Source organism: Ictidomys tridecemlineatus, chromosome 10, assembly GCF_052094955.1.
Source record: "Ictidomys tridecemlineatus isolate mIctTri1 chromosome 10, mIctTri1.hap1, whole genome shotgun sequence".
In the NCBI taxonomy this organism is placed as follows: Eukaryota; Metazoa; Chordata; class Mammalia; order Rodentia; family Sciuridae; genus Ictidomys; species Ictidomys tridecemlineatus.
This window is the reverse complement of record NC_135486.1, coordinates 85,920,284-85,941,236: the sequence shown is the minus strand read 5'-3', so window position 1 is coordinate 85,941,236 and position 20,953 is coordinate 85,920,284. Positions and strand designations below refer to the sequence as shown.

At 36.2% G+C, this 20,953-nt stretch overlaps 1 protein-coding gene across 1 annotated transcript in view; it reads right to left on the bottom strand.

Moving 5' to 3' along the window:
- The window catches only part of Cubn (cubilin), a 268,053-nt gene that overhangs the window by 45,154 nt on the left and 201,946 nt on the right, over positions 1 to 20,953 (bottom strand). Inside the window, exons 54-57 of the mRNA XM_078023361.1 lie at positions 19,617 to 19,804; positions 15,265 to 15,421; positions 13,634 to 13,783; positions 2,245 to 2,445 (exon numbers count right to left, since the gene is read on the bottom strand). Coding sequence (XP_077879487.1) covers positions 2,245 to 2,445; positions 13,634 to 13,783; positions 15,265 to 15,421; positions 19,617 to 19,804 — 696 coding nt within the window. The remainder of the gene's footprint in view (positions 1 to 2,244; positions 2,446 to 13,633; positions 13,784 to 15,264; positions 15,422 to 19,616; positions 19,805 to 20,953) is intronic.

Here is a 20,953-nt window from a genome sequence, read left to right as displayed (position 1 = left end):
CATACTCATTTTTCTTAAGATAGATTAATACCCCTTCATTGTGGTTACAAATGATTCTGATTTTTTTTTCCCCACTGGAAAGAAAAACAGGAGACAGGAAGGAAAGACAGGGAAGAATATTTTAAGGCACATTTTGGAAAGGTGTAAGTCTGAGTCAAATTAACGGTCAGAGAAATAACATTTCACGTGTTGGGGCATAACTGTCCCTTTCCTCTGTTTAACGGACAGACTGACAGAGGGAAGAGACAGTGATAACTGGAAGTTTAGGAAAGGCAGGTAGAACCCAAGACAAGCTCCGGCCATCGAGATCTGGGAAGGACTGCAATCTAGAAATCTTAAATGATACAGATACAAGTCTTCCTGTTATGGATATTATAAGGTAAAGTACTAGAAACCAGTTTTGGAACTCTCCTGTTTATTTTCCTCTAGGTCAACTGTGTAGCTCTCAAGTCTTCTTTATTTGTATTTAGGTGTGAGATTGGTAAAGACTCTGCTTGCTCAAATTCATATTGTTTATCCTTAATAAGCATGAGGAAGGAAGGGCTGTTCCTCACTCTGACCCCAGCAATTCATAGCCCAAATCCCTTAGTTACACCCACAAAACAATAAAACAGCAGCCCTAGGAATATAACAAAACTTCTTTAAAAACACATTATTTTTGCTTTGGCTTTCACATAAGAGGGATCAGACAGTGCCAGCTAATGATGGCAAATGCTACCCTCTCATCACAGTGAGAAAGGCTTTGGTTATTTACTTCATGATTCAAAATAATCATGAGATTAGTGCATTTTGATGATGTTTCCATGGAGCATACACTATCAATGGGCGTGCTCCACCTATTTCTCTTAGAAATGAGAAACAAACTCGGGCTGGCATTTGAAGTTTTTATATATTTATTGTTTTGCCTTGACCGAGCCCACTTTCAGGGAAAGCTCTTCTCTGTATACCTCAAAGTATTCTGGTGCTCGGACCTCTGGGTACATCTGCAGAGAATTAAATGTCAGATCTGGGTAGCAATTCCTCTATTTCATTTGGTTATGTGGTCTTGGAAAGTTTACCAAAACTTAAATCCCTTCCATTTTCATACACTGTTGAGATTTGAAGTCAGCATCAGCAACGCTCTCAGAGTGAGCCTTCTAGACTAGATATATTGAAACGTGCCTACCATGCTTCATGAAAAATGAGGGATTAAAGAGTGGAAGAATATGAAGCAAGAGGTTTAACTCTCCAAAGCAGAGGTTGTACCAAAAGAATCCTTCTCTTTATGCACCAAGACAGTAAGGGAAGAAATATTAACTGCCCAGTTCTGTTTGGTGGGTGCCAACAGACCTCCAAAGCCATGCAGAATCTACTTTACAAATGTTGGGGCTCAGGATTCAGATAGAAACTAGTGTCAAAGAAAAATGCAGGCCCTTTTCATGGTAATTAGACATGTTTAGTCTTCTCTGTGGATGGGACAGAAATTGATTTGAAGGGAAGCAATATTGAACTTTCTACCTTTAGCAATAGATTGGATCAGGCAAAGACAGAACAAAGCCAGGAAAGGTTTTATGAGTTTTATGTGCCCATTTCACTGAAATAGAGGTGCTATGAGAAAAATGGAGTCAGTAGACTCGCCCAGAAGAAGGGGAAAAGACCATTTGAAACAGAAAAATACTATCATTTTCTTGGTAGCTACAAAGGCATTCATTACCCAGTCTGTGTCCTTTTTTCGCTTTGCCTTTGTTACAGACAAATTGTAAATTTTAACAGAGTTGAATATATCAAGCTTGTCCCATAGGGCTTGTGCATTTTGTATATTGTTTAAATATTCTTTTCTTCCTATCAGAAGATCATAAAGATATTCTCTTCTATTTCCTCTAGATTTATATTATTTTTCATTGTAACAAAGCGACTTGAGGAATAAATTAGGCGTCTGAATAATTCAGGATAATTCAGGCCAAGAGGCATCTTTATGTAATATACAAAAAAAAATAGCAAGAACATTCATTTTAACTTACATTACAAAGTAGATTCCAATTATGCATCTGATTTTCAAAGAGTAGGTCTAGCCAAAGTTCACAAAAGTCTCTTTTTTTAAGAAAAGAAGTCTAAGTACTTTCTCCCACATGCCTCATTTGTGAGTTTTTCCCTTCATGTCTCTGAATCTTCGAGTTGGTGATGTGTGAATTACAATGAAAACTCCTTGTGTAAATTACTCAAGAAAAGCAGAAAATTTCAAACTACATCACTGTGGTTACTCACAGAGTTTCCTGTAGGAAAGCTTGAATCCCAGGTCCGGGGTGTGTGCGTTGGAGTAGAAGTTCAGCAGCATGGGACCAGTCAGGGTGATAGGATCCAAGGTCTCATCACCACACACGGTGGCAACAGATGTGGAGGAGAGACTTCGACCTCTGACAATGTGCAGGCCATCATTCTCACAGCTCCCGGTGATGGCTGAGCGAGCTGTGCAGAGCAAGGAACAACCAGCATGAAGATCAGAATGTACATGTATGATGACACGACTCACAACCAACATGACTCTGCAACATGTACAGCTAGAGCAATGAGAAGATGTGCTCCTTTTGTGTATAATGTATCCAAATGCATTTTAATGTCATGTTTAACTAATTAGAACAAATTAAAAAAAAATTCCAGGAGTTGGAGGCCTGCCAGGGCAATATAGTGAGATCCCTGTCTTAAAAAAAAAAATCATTAAAATGAAATAATTTGGTCTAGTAATTCTACTCCTTAGAATTTTTATTAAGAACATATACTAAACAATGAATAAAATATCTATTTCCAGGTGTTACCTTGAATAGTGGTTTATGTTAAATTTATAAAAACAAGATTTACAATAAATAAGCAAGGACTTGAAAAAAAAAGAAGAGCAGAAACCACACAATCAATGCTGTAAACATCAAAATGAAACCTTGCTGGGCGTGTGCTGCATGTCTATAATCCTAGCAGTTTGGCAGGCTGAGGCAGGAGGATCACAAGTTCAAAATCAGCCTCAGCAATGATGAGGCATTAAGCACATCAGTGAGACCCTGTCTCTAAATAAAATATAAAATAGGGCTGGGGATGTGGCTCAGTGGTCGAGTGCTCCTGAATTCAATCCCTGGCACTCACCCCCTAGAAAAAAAAAGAATACTGTGATAATTCATGCAACTGTTAGGAAATTAACATGAGAACCAAGAGATATTTTGGTATGTCAATGTTGAACTTTGTTTCCTGAGGAAATGATATTTACCCTGTATACAAAACGGAGAGGCAGGCACAACCAGACAGAACTGTGCAATGGATGAATTCCCTGAAACAATTCTGGATTTTCTTCCGTTATGAAATGGCTCCTTCAATTCTGTGATTAGAAGCTGGGGACACTTCTGTCTCCCAGGGGATACTTGTTATAACTAAAGATATTTTTGCTGCCACACTAGAGGGTGGGGTAGAAGACAGGGACGTTGCTAGATATGCTGCAAAGCACAGGACCATTCTACACCCAGTCTTCTTGCTACAACAAAAACTACCTGCCCCAAATGTCTATAGCGCTACTGAGGAGAACTTGGCCCAAAGCTTGTGTGGAGATAAGAGACTCCCACACCACAGAGAGATGGTTAGAAATTTCTTAATATTTATTGAACAGCCACCTTCAACATTCAAAGCAACCATATTAGCTTAAGGCTTTCATGATTGTAAGAACACTTATCATTGTCTTGTTTTCAAAAAACAAATCATAAAACAAACATATTCTCTAGACTTTTCTAAGAAAATCTTAAATAGCACACACAAGAAATTAAGAAGATGTGTCCTACTACTATACTCCTTTTTACAGGTGATTATATACTATTAAAACATTAGTTGGAATCTTACAGAGCACAATCTTTCGTAACCTAGTTTTTATTAACAAAAATAACATAGCATCACATACTCTCTATGATTAGGTAGTCCTGGAAAACATTTTATTAATGCACACATCAAATTCCAACATGTAGATGTGCCATTCTACATTCACCCTATTGTTGATAAATCCTATCTTCTCCCCATTTTCATGACTAAAATTATTGTCAATACAAACATTCTTATACAAAAATATTTGAGGAAGCTTCTTATTGTTTCATTACACTAAATGCTTGGAGCTTGACTTAATGGGACTAAGGTAAGATTCTTCTCCAGGTTTATCAGTTGGTCCTTTGAAAAGGTGTCACCAATTCTCACTCCCACAGCACTTTGGGTATTTGACCATCTTCCCAGTTCCACATTGTCACCATTCATTTGCAAACCTGTACCACTGGCAGTCCTCATCCATCTTCTCCACTTTCTCTGGGCAACTATTAATCTACTTTCTATGTCTCTAGATTTGTCTATTCTGGACATTTCACATAAACAGAATCATATACTGTGACCTTTGGAGATTAGTTCTTTTACTTAACATAATGTTTCTGAGGTTCATCCATGGTATAGCATATATCAGAACTTCATTCCTTTCCACAGCTGAATAATATTTCCTCATATGGCAATGCCACAGTTTAAAAATTTATTTATCATTTGATGAGCACCAATAAGTCTTCAATTCTCCTCAGTATATAACTAGGAGAAGAATTCCTGGATCAGAGGAAAACTCCATGTTTAATATTTTGAGGTCCTGCCATTCTGTTTTCCTGAGTGGCTAAAGCATTTTTATAACCACACCCACAATGCACAAGGATTCCATTTTATCCCCATTCTTGCCAACACTTATTAATGTTGACTTTTATTATCGCCATCCTAATGGGCATGAAGTAGTAGCTGATGATGGCTTTTATTTGCATTTTTCTGTGCTAATGATACCAAGCATCTTTTCATGTGCTTATTGTCCATTTGTGTATCTTCATTGAAGAAATGTCTATTCAGATCCTTTATCCATTTCTTAATTATTAATTATTCTTGATATCAACATATTTCTCCTGGGTTATTGTCTAGGAGTGAAATTCCTAGATCATAAATTAGGCATGTATTTAATTTTATAGGAAACTGCCAACTGATTATTCAAAGTGGTTATGTAAGTGTACATTCTTACCAGGAAAGCAAGAGACTTCTCATTGCTCTGCATGAATTTGATATAGTTTTTCCTTTTTGATATAGTCTGGGGTATGTGAAATGGTGCCTCACCATAATGTCTAGTTTACATTGTTCTGATGACTAATGACCAATGATGTAGAATACTTTTTGCATTTTCATTGACAAAAAGTAACAATTTTTTTTTTTGGTAGTGGGGAGGTACCAGGAATTGCACTCAGAGACACTCAACCTCTGAACCACATCCCCAGTCCTGTTTTTTGTATTTTATTTGGAGACAGGGTCTCACTGAGTTGCTTAGTGCCTCAGTTTTGCTGAGGCTAGCTTTGAACTTGTGATCCTCCTAGCTTAGCCTCCCAAGTCGCTGGGATTTCAGGCGTGCGCCACTGCTCCCAGCCTGTAACAATTCTTTTAATTCATGTCGTTGCTAATTGAAACATACATTTAATACCCCCTTACCCATATGAAAACTTCACTTATTTACAAATTCCCCATTGAAAATGACCCAAACTACATCAATACATTCTATATGATGAGCACATATCATAATGGACTATGAAATCTGACTGCCTATTTAGTGAAAACCTTTGTTATATAAATTGGGGAAATTATGATACATATTTACTTTATAATTTCAGGTCCCCTGGCCATAGACCTTGGCCCAAGGGTGGTCATGTGACCTAAGCCAACCCAATATGCATCAATCTCAAGAGCCTTCTTTGGAATCTGAAAAGAAGGAAGTAGTACATTGGTAAATATAAGAAATAACTCTGACACAGAAAAATAATTCCTGAATTATAGCATTTGCCAGTTTCTATGGTAAAAATACTCCCATCACAGCCAATTTCAAGCTATCAACACGAGATAATTAAATACAGAATATTGACGCTTGGGAGATCGTACAGGTACCACTTAACTTCAGCATACCTCTGGATTCATGTCATTTTTCTTCCTGGTTGTGGATAAGGACACATCCCTACTGTGAGGACATCTACACTACAGCCATAGAGGAGCCAGTGTTAAGGGGAGACTCACACTGGAGCAGCACAGTGTGAAAACAGAAGCATTAGAATATTTGATGCCACAACTTAACAGCAGATTGAGCAGACTACAATGGACTCAACTTTGAGGTTTTCCAGGAATGAAAGCCAGTAAATCACTGTTTCACATTTAAGCCAAGTTGAATTAAATTTCCCATTAATTGGCCACAAAATTTTAATCAATATGATAGGATATTATTATTATTATTGCAATTGTTGTAATTATTGTTGATAGAACTCCATCATTCTCAGTTCTGTTGATAGATTGATTGATTACTCCAAGATATGACAGTAAAACCTGATGTAAGCCAATCAGACATGTTCAAACTGTAAGCAATGCTATCAACCAAAGATGTTAAATTAAGAAAACATCTGCAGTAATGTTTCCTGACACATGAAGGAAGAGGTTAGGAAAAACGAAGTTACTATACAGAAAATAGCAAACTATGGGGAGAAGCATGCAGAAGGGTTCTTACCACTAACTCCTCTTGTTCTAGAATTCCATTACTGCCTTTTTATTTTTAAACTTCACTTGATAAGATAATCAAGAATCTTCCCTATAAACTCCATTTTATATCTCAGCTAACTTGCAGATAAGTTACTACCTTTCAGAACCTTGACAAATATACTTATTTTATATGTTTATGCATTAAAGAGTTCATTTCTCCTTTTTGAACCTGAGTATTATCCAAGGAAAATTTTAATTTTATTAGAAAATATTTATGCAGCTTGGGGCTGAGGGTGTAGGTTAGTGGTAAAGCGTGTGCCTAGCATGCCCAAGGCCCTGTGTGCATTTCCCAGGACAACAACGACAAAGGACAGAAAGGCAAAGAAAAGATTGATGCAATTCAAACTGTAGGTAATGTTAGAAACACACTTGACTCATAAGCTAAGTTTCTATCCAGCTTGAAGAAATCTTGAGGTATCAGTTTGAGATTCTATTTATTAAATTAACCTTGAAGGATTCCCTTATTTTGATATTGTTGGAATAAAAATACTTCTGGTCTGGGATTGTGCCTCATTGGTAGAGCTCTTGCCTCACACATGTGAGGCGCTGGGTTTGATCCTTAGCACCATATAAAAATAAAATAAAGATGTTGTGACCACTGAAAATTAAAAAAATAAATATTAAAAAAAATTCTCTCTCTTTAAAAACAAATAAATAAATAAATAAATAAAATAAAGGCATTGTGTTCATCTACAGCTAAAATTTTTTTAAAAATACTTCTAGTTGGACACTGATCTACAAGTTAAAAATATGAAAGACTTAACTTTAATGACCTTGTCATGTAATCAGAAGCAATATGATATTGGGGAAAATAGGACAAGAAAGGAATAGATTAGATTCCAATTCATAGTTTGAATACTGTCAAATTATGTGCTTTAATTACAACTGAGATCCCTTCTTGAAGACACCAACAGCTCTATTGGAACTTTAAAATTTCAGAGTGGATAAATTTGAGAATTAAAAAACAACATTCTGCATTGGTTATAGAAATATCTTTAATTAGCAAAAATGAACAAACTTGTAAAACCAAAAATCACAAAATACAGGGAAATATTGCTAATACTATATTAAACTCATGGACCCATATTTTCGTCAAACAGCCTGCTCTCCAGGTTAGTTTCTAAGTTGTTGGCCTAAGGATATAGATTATCATAGTAGTAGTTAGCTTGAAAAAGTACAGAAATTCTGTGACACAGAAGGTAACATGTGTTATTCTATATTATGCTTCCAAATAATTTTTTAAAAAAATAGTTCAATTATGAAATAGAAGTAAGACACCATAAAAACCCATTAACTATAAAAGTTTGCATTCAACAATAAGAAAGTTTGTTGAGGAGATGTAGAGAAAGTCGAGAGGGAATTTGAATTTTTTGGTAGATGGAAATAAAATATCAAATAACTAACAATCCTTTCATAACCCTGCTTATTCTCAATACCTGATTTGATAAAATTAAAAGTTGTAACATTTGGCAATTGTTTCATGAATTAAAACATTCTTTTATCCTTTACAGTGGTTAGTTCATTAAGGTAGGATGGTCTCACATTTTTTTTCCATAAGAAATCAAACATCTACTTAATATCAGAAATTGGTCAAGTTATCTGTCTAAGGACATTCCGGGGACTAGTTATAAATAAGCATGAAAATGAGTTGTAAATACTATGTCACTAGGTATTATGTAATTCACACACATACTTTTTCTCAAGCTCTATATTTCACATCACTCTATTAGATAAAAAATATCAGCTTGACTCATCCATGACAAGGCACTTGGTGATAAAGACCACAGGCATCAGAAAATAATAATATTAAACAATTTTCTACAGTGGTAGGAGGAGCTAATTGCCTACATAATCAAAATGTACACAAACCTCTCAAGTAGAATACATCTAGAGTGATTGTCTTCTAGAGAAAAAAAGTCTGGATGAAGATCTTCAAGGAGCCAAGGTGGATATCAAAGTCAAGTTTATGGCCAAGAGGTGCCATTTAATCAGACAAGAGAATTTGATAGGAAGAGAAGCATCCTGAAATAGAACAATACTCTCTCCTTGGACCAGAGCCCATGAAGGGACAGGAAGATATAACTGCTCTTACTTAACTATCTTAATGACTTGACAATGTATTTATCATTGAAACCTCTGAGCTATAAAAGAATTCCCTGTGATTTTCTTTTAAATGATTATTTTCCTTCCTTCAGAGTAAATTTCAGACATATTTGTTGTTCAACATTGGTAAGGTTCTATATGTGTTAGAATTTAATTTTTATTACATTTTCCTGGGCTTTATTATAGTACAGTGTCTATTAATTCTGAATTCTATCATGAATCTAAAAACTTGGAGAGAACTGAAAGGAAACAAAGGATGAGTAATTCAGAAAAAGCATCAACTTGTGGGATCTAGCTCCAGATCATAATTTTTCTTCAGAGTCCTGGACAGACAGAGGCAGAGATGCCAGAAATGACTGCAGATGAGGGAGAATCCTTCGGTTGGCATGTTTTAATATTGTAGATAAGGTCAAGTCTTGTGAATCAAGCAGAAAAGGGTTCCAGGGAGAGGCGAGTGATTTAGAGGGTAGCAAAGGCTCTATCTGGCCCCTGTCTAATTAGCTTCACTTTGAAAAGCATGAAAACTAGTCTCCTTGGTGGAAGAATGATTCGGCAGAGAGGGAAGCACATGCCAGTACAGAGCCAAGCTCCATTTAGCAGAAGGCCAAAGCCTTAAAACAAAGCATGTGGCTCAGGCAAACCAGGAATCTCACAGAAACCTCTCTGTCCCCTTTAGTGTCCTGCCAATTTGAATGAATTATCAATAGGAAACATTTCAAAGAAACCACTCCCCGGTTCCTTCTAAAATAATGCATTGCGAAATGCACCCACATTCTAAGTTCTTTGGACACAATTAAGAAAGCAAACCGAAGAAATGCTAAGTAGTTGAGTAATGCCAATATTTAAAACTTATTAAATGGGGGGAATATGAGATAAAACAACTGACAAAACTCAGTTATTGTGCTTCTGGATGCGCAAAGAGGACCAAAAGAAAATCTAAATTTTCTTTCCTTTTCCTTTCATTATTTTTTATTATTGTATTAGGTGCACTGTGTAAACCAGGACTTCTAAGTTAATCAAAGAGAAGTCAGGTAACTGTTAGGTAGGACTTCCCAGCTGATGGCTCAGGCAATCTAACCCATTCTTCTTGGGACTTTTGATATCATTCCTAGAGGACAATGAGCAAAAGCACTTGGCCTTCTGGTGTCCTCCATACCATATGCTAGGTGCTACTCCACCAGCCAACCTGCATCATGAGTCCCTGGGGGACCAGGGCTGTAGCTGGGTGGTAGAACACTTGCATAGAACGCTGGAGGCCCTGGGTTCCGTCCCTAGCACCACAAACAACAATAAGAACAGAACTAAACCCTTCATCACTACTAAGACAATAATATTATCCAAATTTAATGATAGGGAAAAAATAGTATAGAAGGCTTGACTTAGGTTACCTCATCTACATTTTATTGATGAAGAAAAACAAAAACAGACTCTAATTTTTACAGAAGCTTGAGGACAATCTGCTTGACCACATGAATAACAAGATTGTAAAAATATAGTTTAAAATTATTCAATCTTTGGGAAGTTAAAATAAATATTTAATAACACCTGATTATAAAATAAACATAAATAATAGTCCACCATTCATAGAATGGCTGGTATTGAAAATGTAAAACTGTTGAGAAAGAGAGAGTCTTTGGCCAACATAAAATAACATACTTTCAGGGCATGTTACTTTGTGGTGAGTGGAAAGGAGGTCACTGAGCCTCTGTAACCTCCCAGTAGGAAAAGCACCATGTGGGTGGCAGAATCAGTATATTGGCTTGAACTGTAAAACCTACTCTAACCAGTTGCTAGTGTTGAATAGACACATGTAAGGACAAGGGTGCTCCTCATGGTATTTTGGAGCCTGAGATAGCCCATTTTCTCTTTTCCAGTTCCATCTTTTGAGTTAATGGCCCACCAAGACCACAGATCTAGGAGCCTCATCTCTACATCAGTCAGCCAACAGTGGCTTACTGCATGCCATGCTCAGAAATGCTTGGACAGCATCTCTCAGAATCAGTTCCTATTGCCTGTGGCAGCTGGAAAAGCCTGTGCTCCTTTCACAAAGCTATGACCTTCCTTGAGAGCAATTATCAGTTTTATCACAATAAAAGTGCACATGAATCCCTCAGGCTCATTTTTTAAGAAGCTGGGGAAAGGTTATTTTTTCAGTAGCTAATGAATCTCTAGCTTGTTGATGGCATCCGATAAATGTCATTACTGATACGGTCAGTGATAATAACCTAATTATAAAATACATTTGATTAATGATGCCCTTTTAAAGAATCATCATAATTCAATTAGTCTATAGCTAGGCATTATCCACTTAGCAGTGTGAAAATATCGAGTTCTTCTAACACTGGAAATGTCAGAAGACATATCATAAGGATATCATTTTACCAAAAGATCAGTCTCTTCAAGTGGGTGCGGATTAGTATATCCATTAGTGGAAGTAGCAATCACTTTAATCTGGCATTATCTGACTTTCCACAGGTACTATTTTTCATAGAGTCATATCTCCTAACAGTGGAGAAACAGATTCTGAGCTATGTGTTGTTAGGCGGCTGTGTCTTTGTGCAAATATCATGGAGTATAAGTACACTAAACAAATAGAATGGTTACAATGTCACTAGGTGGTATAACATTACAGACTGTCATTCACATAGTCCATCATCAACTGAGAAATCATTATGTGGCACATGAATGTGTGAGCGTGTGTGTAAAAGCAAGTGGTTATCTCTAGAAAGGTAATTTATGCAAAGTCATGTGGTAGGTGGCTCTCCTGGCCTTAAGACATCCCAAGATGCTATGCTTTTTCCCATTATGTAATCTTGGGAATTCCACTGTGTTATCCCATTTTCCCACCCAGTTGACTAAGCTCAGGGACTACTGTTTAAGGTGGTATAGGGTTCATTGTAGCGATACATATGCCATTGATATCAGCAGTGCTTTGTGTGGCATTGAAATATATTTACTAATGTCTCCTCTTTTGAGACTATATGATATTGGCACATGACATTCTCATGTTTATATAATTCACTGGGAATAAAAGCATATATGCAAATGAAAAATATGAGACACATGTTTTGTGTTATTAGAATAACTCTCCTGATTATAAAAATATAAATTTATTGAAAAAAAAATAAATATCACCTATAAATCTATCCCACATTGATAATGCTTAAAGTACTATTTAACAGTCTTATAGAATTTATTCACATGTATGTTATTTAAAATAGAAATCAGATAATCTTATGTAAACTCTTTTATCCTCCCTCAATACTTAATGAATCATGAACACCTTTTTACATTACTGAGACTTTTGTGGCAGCAAATGCTAAGACATTATATTTTACATGTTTACAATGACAAATATGAATTATATTTGGCATTTTTAGGCAAACATATGTGAAGAAAAATCAAGCTACAGAGATAGAGGGAAAGATGAGGTCACAGCAAAAGGAAAGAGAGAGGCTTTGTATAACTGTGCTTGTGGATAGGAGCCTCAACACTAAGGAAAAAGGACTAGGAGAAGATCATAAAGAGAAAGGAGATGAAAGCGTATCCCATGATAATATTTCATAGAAGCAAACCACAAATGTTAATCTTGTTAACTCACTCAAATCAATATTTATTAAACACCTATTTTGACTCGATAAGTCAGTTTCTTTCTGGTTAATTTGTGGTATGTGCAAAAGTGTGGATGTGAATAGAGTGGAGAGAATAAACACAAATGAATAAATTAAAAGCTATGGTAATATGTTACACATTTCAGATTTATCTTCTTTACAAAATTTATGTGATGCATATGGCCTTAAAGTTCTTACTATTTGTATACTTCTGGATGGAATATATAGAAAGTTTTTTGAATAAATGGTTGGATCCTTTATTTGGATCTTTATGCACATTTACATGACATGTTATTTATATAGTTTTTCAAATGGTGATTTAGAGTATCTCTGCCTCTTCTTACCCCTCATTAATTTCTTAAGATTTTTTTCATAGTATGCTTAAGAATAAGTCTGCCTTCCAGGGCTATTATCAAAAGAGAAATATTGGGAGAACTTAGAGAAATTGGACACTTTTATACTGTTGGTAGAAATGCAAATCGGAAGAACCATTATGGAAAATGGTATGGAGGTTTCTCAAAAAATTAAAAATAGGACTACTGTATGATCAAGAAGCTCCACTTCTGTTTAAACGGTGAAAAGAAATGAAATGAGTATATCAAAGAGATATTTTTACTCTTCCATGTTCATGACAGCATTATTCATAATAGTTGAGACATGGAAACAATCTGGGTCCACCAGTGGATAAAGAAAATGTGGGGGTTGAGGGTGTGGCTCAGTGGTAGAGCACTTGCCTAGCATGTGTGAGGCTCTGACTCAATGCCCAGCACCAGAAAAAAAAAAAAGAAAAGAAAAAGAAAAAAGAAAAGAAAATGTGTACACAATTAAATAGTATTCAGACTTTAAAAACAAAGCAACCCTGATCTTTTGACAGCAAGGATGAACCTGGAAGACATTATGCTAAGTGAAATAATACATGCATATAGAAAGACATGCATGGTCTCACTTCTATGTCAAATCCAAAAAAGATGAACTCATAGAAACCTAGAGTAGAACAGTGGTTATCAGACTCTGGGGGAAGAGGAATGGTGAGCTATCTAACAAAGGATACAAAATTTCACTTTATTCTGTAGGAGGACTAAATTTAGGAAATATATTGTACCACACCATGATTATAATTAATACCAATGTATTGTCTAATTTAAAATTGTTGAAAGGAAATTTTAAATGTTCTCATCACCAAAAACCTGATAAGTAGAGTGTTAATATGTCATCTAGCTTGATCTAGAAATTCCACAATGCATGCAAATATTCAAACATCATGTTGTACACCTTACACATATAGTTTTTATTTAATTAAAATTATTTAAGTTTTTCAAAAAGAATAAACTTACCTTCCAAGTGGAAAGACACAAATGTCAAGACAACCAGAGACTGAGAATTAGCTTCTATGATATAGGTGCAGTTCATATTGTTGTCGTACGGCCTTGGGAAGTTTGGAGAAATGATGTTACCTGTAGAGCCAGTGAAATTACGTCCACATCCTATGTGGGAGCAAAATGGCATCATCAGAACATTTGTTGTCACATCTGGTGTCTATTTTATCAGTAACAGAAAGATGTCATTTCACAAATTCTCTAGTGACAGTTTCCTGGGAAACTCCAAATGGAAGAAACAATAACTAAGAGCATGAAACTTTTATTTAAAAATAAACATACACACAAAAAGAGGACTTTTTAAAGAAAATGTGCAGAATTTTAGGTGCTAGGTAGTATAAGTTTTACCACATATTCACTGTAAATTCCTTCATATGAAGATTTTCTTTTTAAAAAAGGATGTCAGAGATTGAATGTGGTTCACAGAGATAAAGAAATAAAACTGGTAAAAGTGATTTGCAATGTACTTTGTACATTTAATGTTTTTGAAATGTCTAATTAGAGAATGACATTACTACATTATTTTTGTTACTATTGTAATCCAGCCATAAGAATAATGCTAGTATTTTTAAAAACAAGTTGAATTTACTAATCACAATTCTCACAAACTTCTCGAATGAATCCTTGGGTCAGAAATAAAGAAAAAAATATTTCTACTATTAAAATAGTATTTGGTTTTCATATAACCACTAACCAGTTAATTCATATCACTCCTTAACAGATCAGGCATGAAAATATCTGTATTCTTTTAAATGGTATTAAAACACACACAATTGTACACACAGGCACCACACCATCAACCATCTGAAGACCTGTGCTTAGGTCCAGAGTTGCCTTTCATGACATCCTTTCCACCACCTTCCTTCTATTCATGTCAGAAATACCTGTTTACTATTAGTCTCTCTAATTCCTCTTCTGGATTTTTTTTTTTTTCCTGAACAGTGGTTCGCAATTAGTAGCTACTTGATTTAATCATTTCAGCCAATAGGCTGCCCCATTGCTTCTCAGACGTGAAGACGACTGCAGTTCCCATTAGCCCAATTTGTGTTTAGTAGTCAGAGAAGCAGACCCATGTACCCAGCTAGGAAGAGGGAACACCCAAGAAAGCAGATTCCAAAGTTGAATGACATGAGAGGCTTCTGGATAAAGATTAAACATGCAAGCCCCTCGCCCATGGAAATGCTCAGTTCAGTTGGGCCTAGGGTGATGCCCAAGAATGTACATGCTCTTCCAGGACCCACAAGTGATTTTGAAACAGGAGATGAAAGTGTTCCCATGCATGTCTAATTACCAGCCACCTGAGCTTCTATCAAATACACACTCACTTTGGATCTTAGGCTTATTTTTAGATGTTGGCTAGTAGCACTCATGTCTTTTACACCATTTCTCAATTGATATACTGTTGAATTCAGTTGTATTCTCCCTGAATTTCGAAGGAAAGGTGTTTCTTCAGGATTAGGTGACTCACCCATGTTCTTCCCCTTGGATCTCCTAGTTCAAGTCACCTTGGCACAGTCTTCCCACCATTTTCCAAGGCTTCCTGTGGCCCCCACACTCTTTCCATAACCTCTGGGTTTAATGCTACTTACGGCTTACGAAGGATGCGGAGAAACCCTGGGCTGGCTCTTCCTGAGACTGGAAGACGACCCTGAATGCATTTGTTGGTGTAATAATGGTCCTGGGAGCCATGTTCCCACAGTTTGTGGCCAACAGGGCGTTGTTGGTCTCTTCAGTTCCTGTCCACACCTAGCAGGATCATAAACATGACTTATGTTTTAATGTGCTTAAGCTCAAAACTAATGATACTCAGGTATCTACAAAAAAAAATAACAGTAAATGAAATATGAGGAAATCTGCAATATTTTCTTTTGAGAATAGTTTTTTAAGCTGCTTTTAAAATACCCCACTCCACTCTCACTGCTCTAAGAGGATTGTTTACTTTGTGTAGCTGGGCAGTGATTAAAAAAATGATCAATCACTATCCAGTTTTCTCTTACCTTTCAATCAACCTTATCCAACTGAGGTTTGAGTTTCCCAAAAGACATTTGGCAATGTCCGGAGGCATTTCAGAGTATCACATTTGGTGTGTGAGGGTAGTACCCAGTAGGGAAGGATGTTGATAAACATCCTACAGTGCAAAGGACAACTCCCCACAACTGCCCCACCCCCCCCACAAAAAAGAATTATCTGGCCCAAGAAGGTAATTGGCTATGGATGAGACCCACTTTACTATTCCACATTCTCTTCAGATCAAATTATACAAAATTATCCATTCCAAAATCAAATCTTTCAAGAATATTCCTTAAAAAGAGCAAAAGATATCAAGTCATAAAAAGATTTCAGTTTGTAGATCAGTCCATGGGAAGAACTGAAAACAGCACCTGACCATTCCACTGATTTAATATTTCTCTGTTCTTTAAAGCCATATCATTTCAATTGATTTTTCAAATGCTGGTATCCAGCGGTTAGTCATCTTACTTGCAGACAAATTATGCTAGCCATTTATCAGGTATCAGAGGTGCCTGGCAGCATAGCTAATGAGAACAAAAATGCAGATATTCTGCTAAATGCCTAAGACCAATAAAAATGTCAATAAAAAGACCTTTACAGAAACATTCCTAATTTTATGGAATAACTTCATTAAATTTTTCCTATAGTTTTATATCTACATATTATAAAATTATGAGTATAACTTACTGAGAGAAAGATGTCTGTATGCACTATTTTTTTCAAACATTACTATTATTATATTACACATATTTAGAATCATTATATCTTCCAGATGGATTGATTCTGTTATTATGAAAGATCCCTTTTTTTCTATAGTGACTTTCTATACTCCAACATCTAGGTTATCAGGTAATGGTATAGCTACTGTTTTTTTTTTTTTGATAAATGTTTGCATAGTGTATGTTTTTCTATATTTCACTTTTAAACTGACTATGTGGTTGAATTTGAATTATATTTATTATCACTTGGCCCATAGCTTGGCTCCAATAATCTCTGTATTTCAATGAATGCTATTCAGCTATTTACAATTAAAATATTGATATAAATACATTTAAGCTATGTCTGATATTTTATTGTTTGCTTTCTATGTACTTCTCTGTTTCTTGACTTCCTGAAGATTCCATTTTGATTGAAGAATGGTGTTTTGGTGTATATCTCTTTATATAATTTTGGTAGTTGTTATTGTTCCTGGTATCACAACATACACATGTGATTTTAACAGTTTACTGGCTTCCACAGTGGACCATTTTGAGCGAAGTGTAATATACCCTCCATTTAGGTCCCTTTATCTTACCAATTTTTCATTGTATTCAGTATCAGAGGGCATTATAATCTTTTTTAAAATGATCACTATCCTTCATAAAACTTATAAAGGATATTCTATTGTAGGTACACATTTCTTCTCTGCACATGTCCTTTCTTCCTTCCTGATGCTACAGAATTTCTTCTTATTTCATTTCATCTGAAGAACTTCCATTAGACAGTCTTTAGTGGGAGGTCCCCTAGAAATCATTTCTTTTTGTTTTCTTTATGTGACAAGATTTTGTTTTCCTCTTAGTTCTGAGGAATAGTTTTCCAGATATTAAATTTATGAGTGACCATTCTTTTATTTTAGCACTTCATTATGTCTTGTCTTTCAAATGTACTCTCTTCTCTTTGTGGCACTCCAGTGATAGAATGTCCCACCATTTGTTATTGTTCATGGGTCTCTAAGGCTTCCTTGGTGATTTTTTAAGTCTATTTTCTCTTTATTGTTCAGACGGGGTGAATTACTCTGTTTTTCTGTCCCCAACCTCATTGATTCTACTCTTTGTAATGTCCACTTCACTATTGAACTACCAGTAAGTTATTTCTATTGTTGTATCTTTCAATTCTATAATTGCCATTTATTCCTTCATGCTAGCTATTGTTTCTTTACTGAAATTCTCTTTTTTGTTTCAAGAGAACTTGTCAGTAGTTGCAGAGTATTTTTATGGCATCCTTGCCATGTGATTCCAACACCTGATTTACTTCAGTGTCGGCCTCACCTGTCTTTTCTCACTCAAGTCCTGATGTTCTTCCTAATTCTTATTATGATGAGTTCTTTTTAATTGTATACACTTAATTATGTTAGAAGATTCCGGATCTTATTTATACGTTTATGTTTAGTATGTAGTCTTGCATATTTGATGGGGTATGGTTCCATTGGCTCTTTAACTTTTCATAATCTTTGCGGTGTGATTTTGGTTTGCTTGGTTTATTGGCTGCTACTGGAGCACCTAGGGCTACCTGAGTAGGTAGAGGATACTTTATATGTTTGGGCCTCCATGTGTTTCTCAATTGAAGCATAAGGGTCTAGTACAATTCCCTTAGGTACGGCTCCTGTATGCCCCAATGTCTTTGGGTTGGGTAGTAGTCTTTCTGGCTTGTGGAGACAGGCATTTTGGACCAATGGACAGGATGCTCATTCTGTCCATCTGTCCTTCTGTCTCTGGGGTAGGGAGGAGAGTTCTGGGCTCATAGGCACAAAGGGGCTACCCACACAAGACTGTTTGCGTTTGCTACATTCCTTTACTAGTTATTTACATATAGCATTTCTTGGAAGAGGCAGGTGTCTTAGACCTCTGCCCCCCAGGAGAAAAAGACTGCTTCCTCTGGCAATTATGGTGACAAGGCCCCCAAATGATCTCATTTGCCACTGGTGTTTGGCTTCATCATGATGTCAGAGGGACTTCTCTCCATAAAAGGAATGAGTCCAGGTCATTTTCAGATTTTGTTTGAACAATTGGAGAACTTACAAGGCTTTTCTTCAGTCTGTACCCATGATATTGACTCATTTCATGAGAAGAGAGCTCACTTGCTTCATGAAAAAAGCAATTAGGAAAAGTATATATTAAATGTGGTTTATAATGCCTCTACTTCTGTAAGTATTGGATTTTCATTTAAATAGGAACTATGGATCAATGAGGTATAAAACATAATTCCAGAGATGATATGAAATAATAACATTAACAATAAGAGCTACTTCTACTCATTAAGCAATTTCATATCCATATACTGAGTACTACGTACGTTACTATATCATATTAACTCTAATGCTTAAAACAGCCTGACTAAAGTAGAAATATTTCTCTTCATTTTACAGTTGAAATAATTTGGAGCCCAAGCATTGAATTAGCTCATAAATAAAACAGACAGGTAATAAGTTTGAGAAAGAGAAATAATGTCCAAGCCAATGTGATCTTAAGGCCAATGTTCTTTCTAATAAAAGGAGTGTCTCTTAGAGATAAAACATGTAAGATGCAAAATAGCACAGGTCAAATGCACTCATGATTCAATCATCATGGTCCTGTTCATGGGTAGTGAAAAGTCAGCGCTGTGTGAACAGTATTTATAACTTAGAGAGAGAAACTTGCTGACTGCCTCCATGTTTATGTGGGTGTCTCATGGTCTTCTCAGTTTGTGGGTCCTTACGGCCCAGGGTGAAGGTTGGCATTAGCTCCTTCTCCAACCTTCTCCCATTTTTATAGAATATGTTAAATTTTGACTGTGATGGTGCCTTGCACTGTAAAGAGAATTATCTTTTAAGGTGAAAGAGAGAAAAGAGAGAGAGAGAGAGAAGGTAGGAAGGAAAGAAGGAAGGAAGCTGGCTTTCTTTCCTTCATTTCCACAGAAAGGAGGAACCATTCATGGTCATGAGAATATACTAATGTCAGACAAAAATTTTCTTAATTTACCTAGTTATTAGCAAATGAAAAATCACAGGGTGACCTGTGTGCTGTGCTTCCTATTTTAATTCCTAATAAGTTGCGATTTCTCACTTACACCCAAGAAATCCAAGCAGCAAATCTGTCCTTTTTCACATTAAAAAGTGGCTTCCTGGCATGTGTAGCCTAAACATTTATGTTCACAGAACAAGTGTGACTCCAACTGAGTAAGCCAATGCACTGACCTTCACAAAGCTGTTCTGACACTGTCCATCACTGCTGGGGATTCGGAAGTTTCCGTCAAAGCTGATCTCCCAGTGTTTACTTTCGTGAGTAATGACTGTCCAGGAACATCTGCTGTTTTCAGGAAAATCCTGAGGCCAGTGAGGGGAACTGATTGTGCCATTATCTGAATGAAATATTCCACCACAACCTGAAAAAAATTTCATGGAAAAAGTCATCCATCTTCAAGAGAAATCACAATTTTGGAAACTCAAGACCACTAGAAAAGAAACACTACAAGATCTCAATCTAGAGTGTACAGCCTGTCAAGGTCAAGTTCTGTATTTTATTACCACTAATACATGGGACTGCAACTCTATACTCATTTGTAATTTTACTTTAAATACAGGACTAGAGAGAATGTAATATTGAGTTGGGGAAAATTCTTTTATTAAACAATCTGGTTCATTTATATTGAAACTGACTGATGGGTGTAAATAAATGATTTGAAGAAATAAAAATTTAGAATTATTTTCACACTCTTGAAATGGGTACTTAATAGATGACCAGACCAGTGTGGTGATGCACGCCTGTAATCCCAGTGGCTCACAAGCTCGAGGCAGGAGAATTGAAAGCTCAAAGCCATCCTCAGCAACTTAGCAAGGCCCTAAGCAACTCAGAGAGATCCTGTCTCTAAATAAAAATGTAAAAAGGGATGGAGATGTGGCTCAGTGGTTAAGCAACCCTGAGTCCAACTCTTGGCACCAAAAAAGAAAAAAGATGGCCAAAATATGAACTCAAAACAAAATTAAGTTTAGTTAAACAACATTCCTTCAACTTTGCTTTTAAGCTCTCAGCACCCCGGGGGTTCATCTATTCCTTATGACTTTAATCGTAGGCAGTGATTTAATGAGGGAAAGTTCAACTCCTTCTACAAAGATCTCCCTAGTAACTCTGACTCTACTAGAAAGAATGGTCCTGTGCGATATTAGGGTTTGTTGAAATCCTAAATATATAAGTCCTATTTTCTGAGTATTCTTACAAGGTTGAAAATTTATAGGTACCAAAGTTACTCTTTTTAAATAAAATCTGCTATACTTTGGTTCAGTTCCCATGTGCTACTGCTTTTGTTCTAAATCACAAATCTCATCTTGCCATCTTCCTCCTCAAAACTTTCCAGTAGTTCCCACTGCTCATGGGGAGATACATAAACTGAGGCTCATCATGATGCGAACTATTTATTTTCCTGCCCTGAACACTCTCAGTATTCTACCTTTGAGGGCCAAATATTTTAAACTAGTTGTGATTCCAACATTTATTTCTAGTACTCGAGATTCCGTGGCTGTGCTGTGCCCTTTTG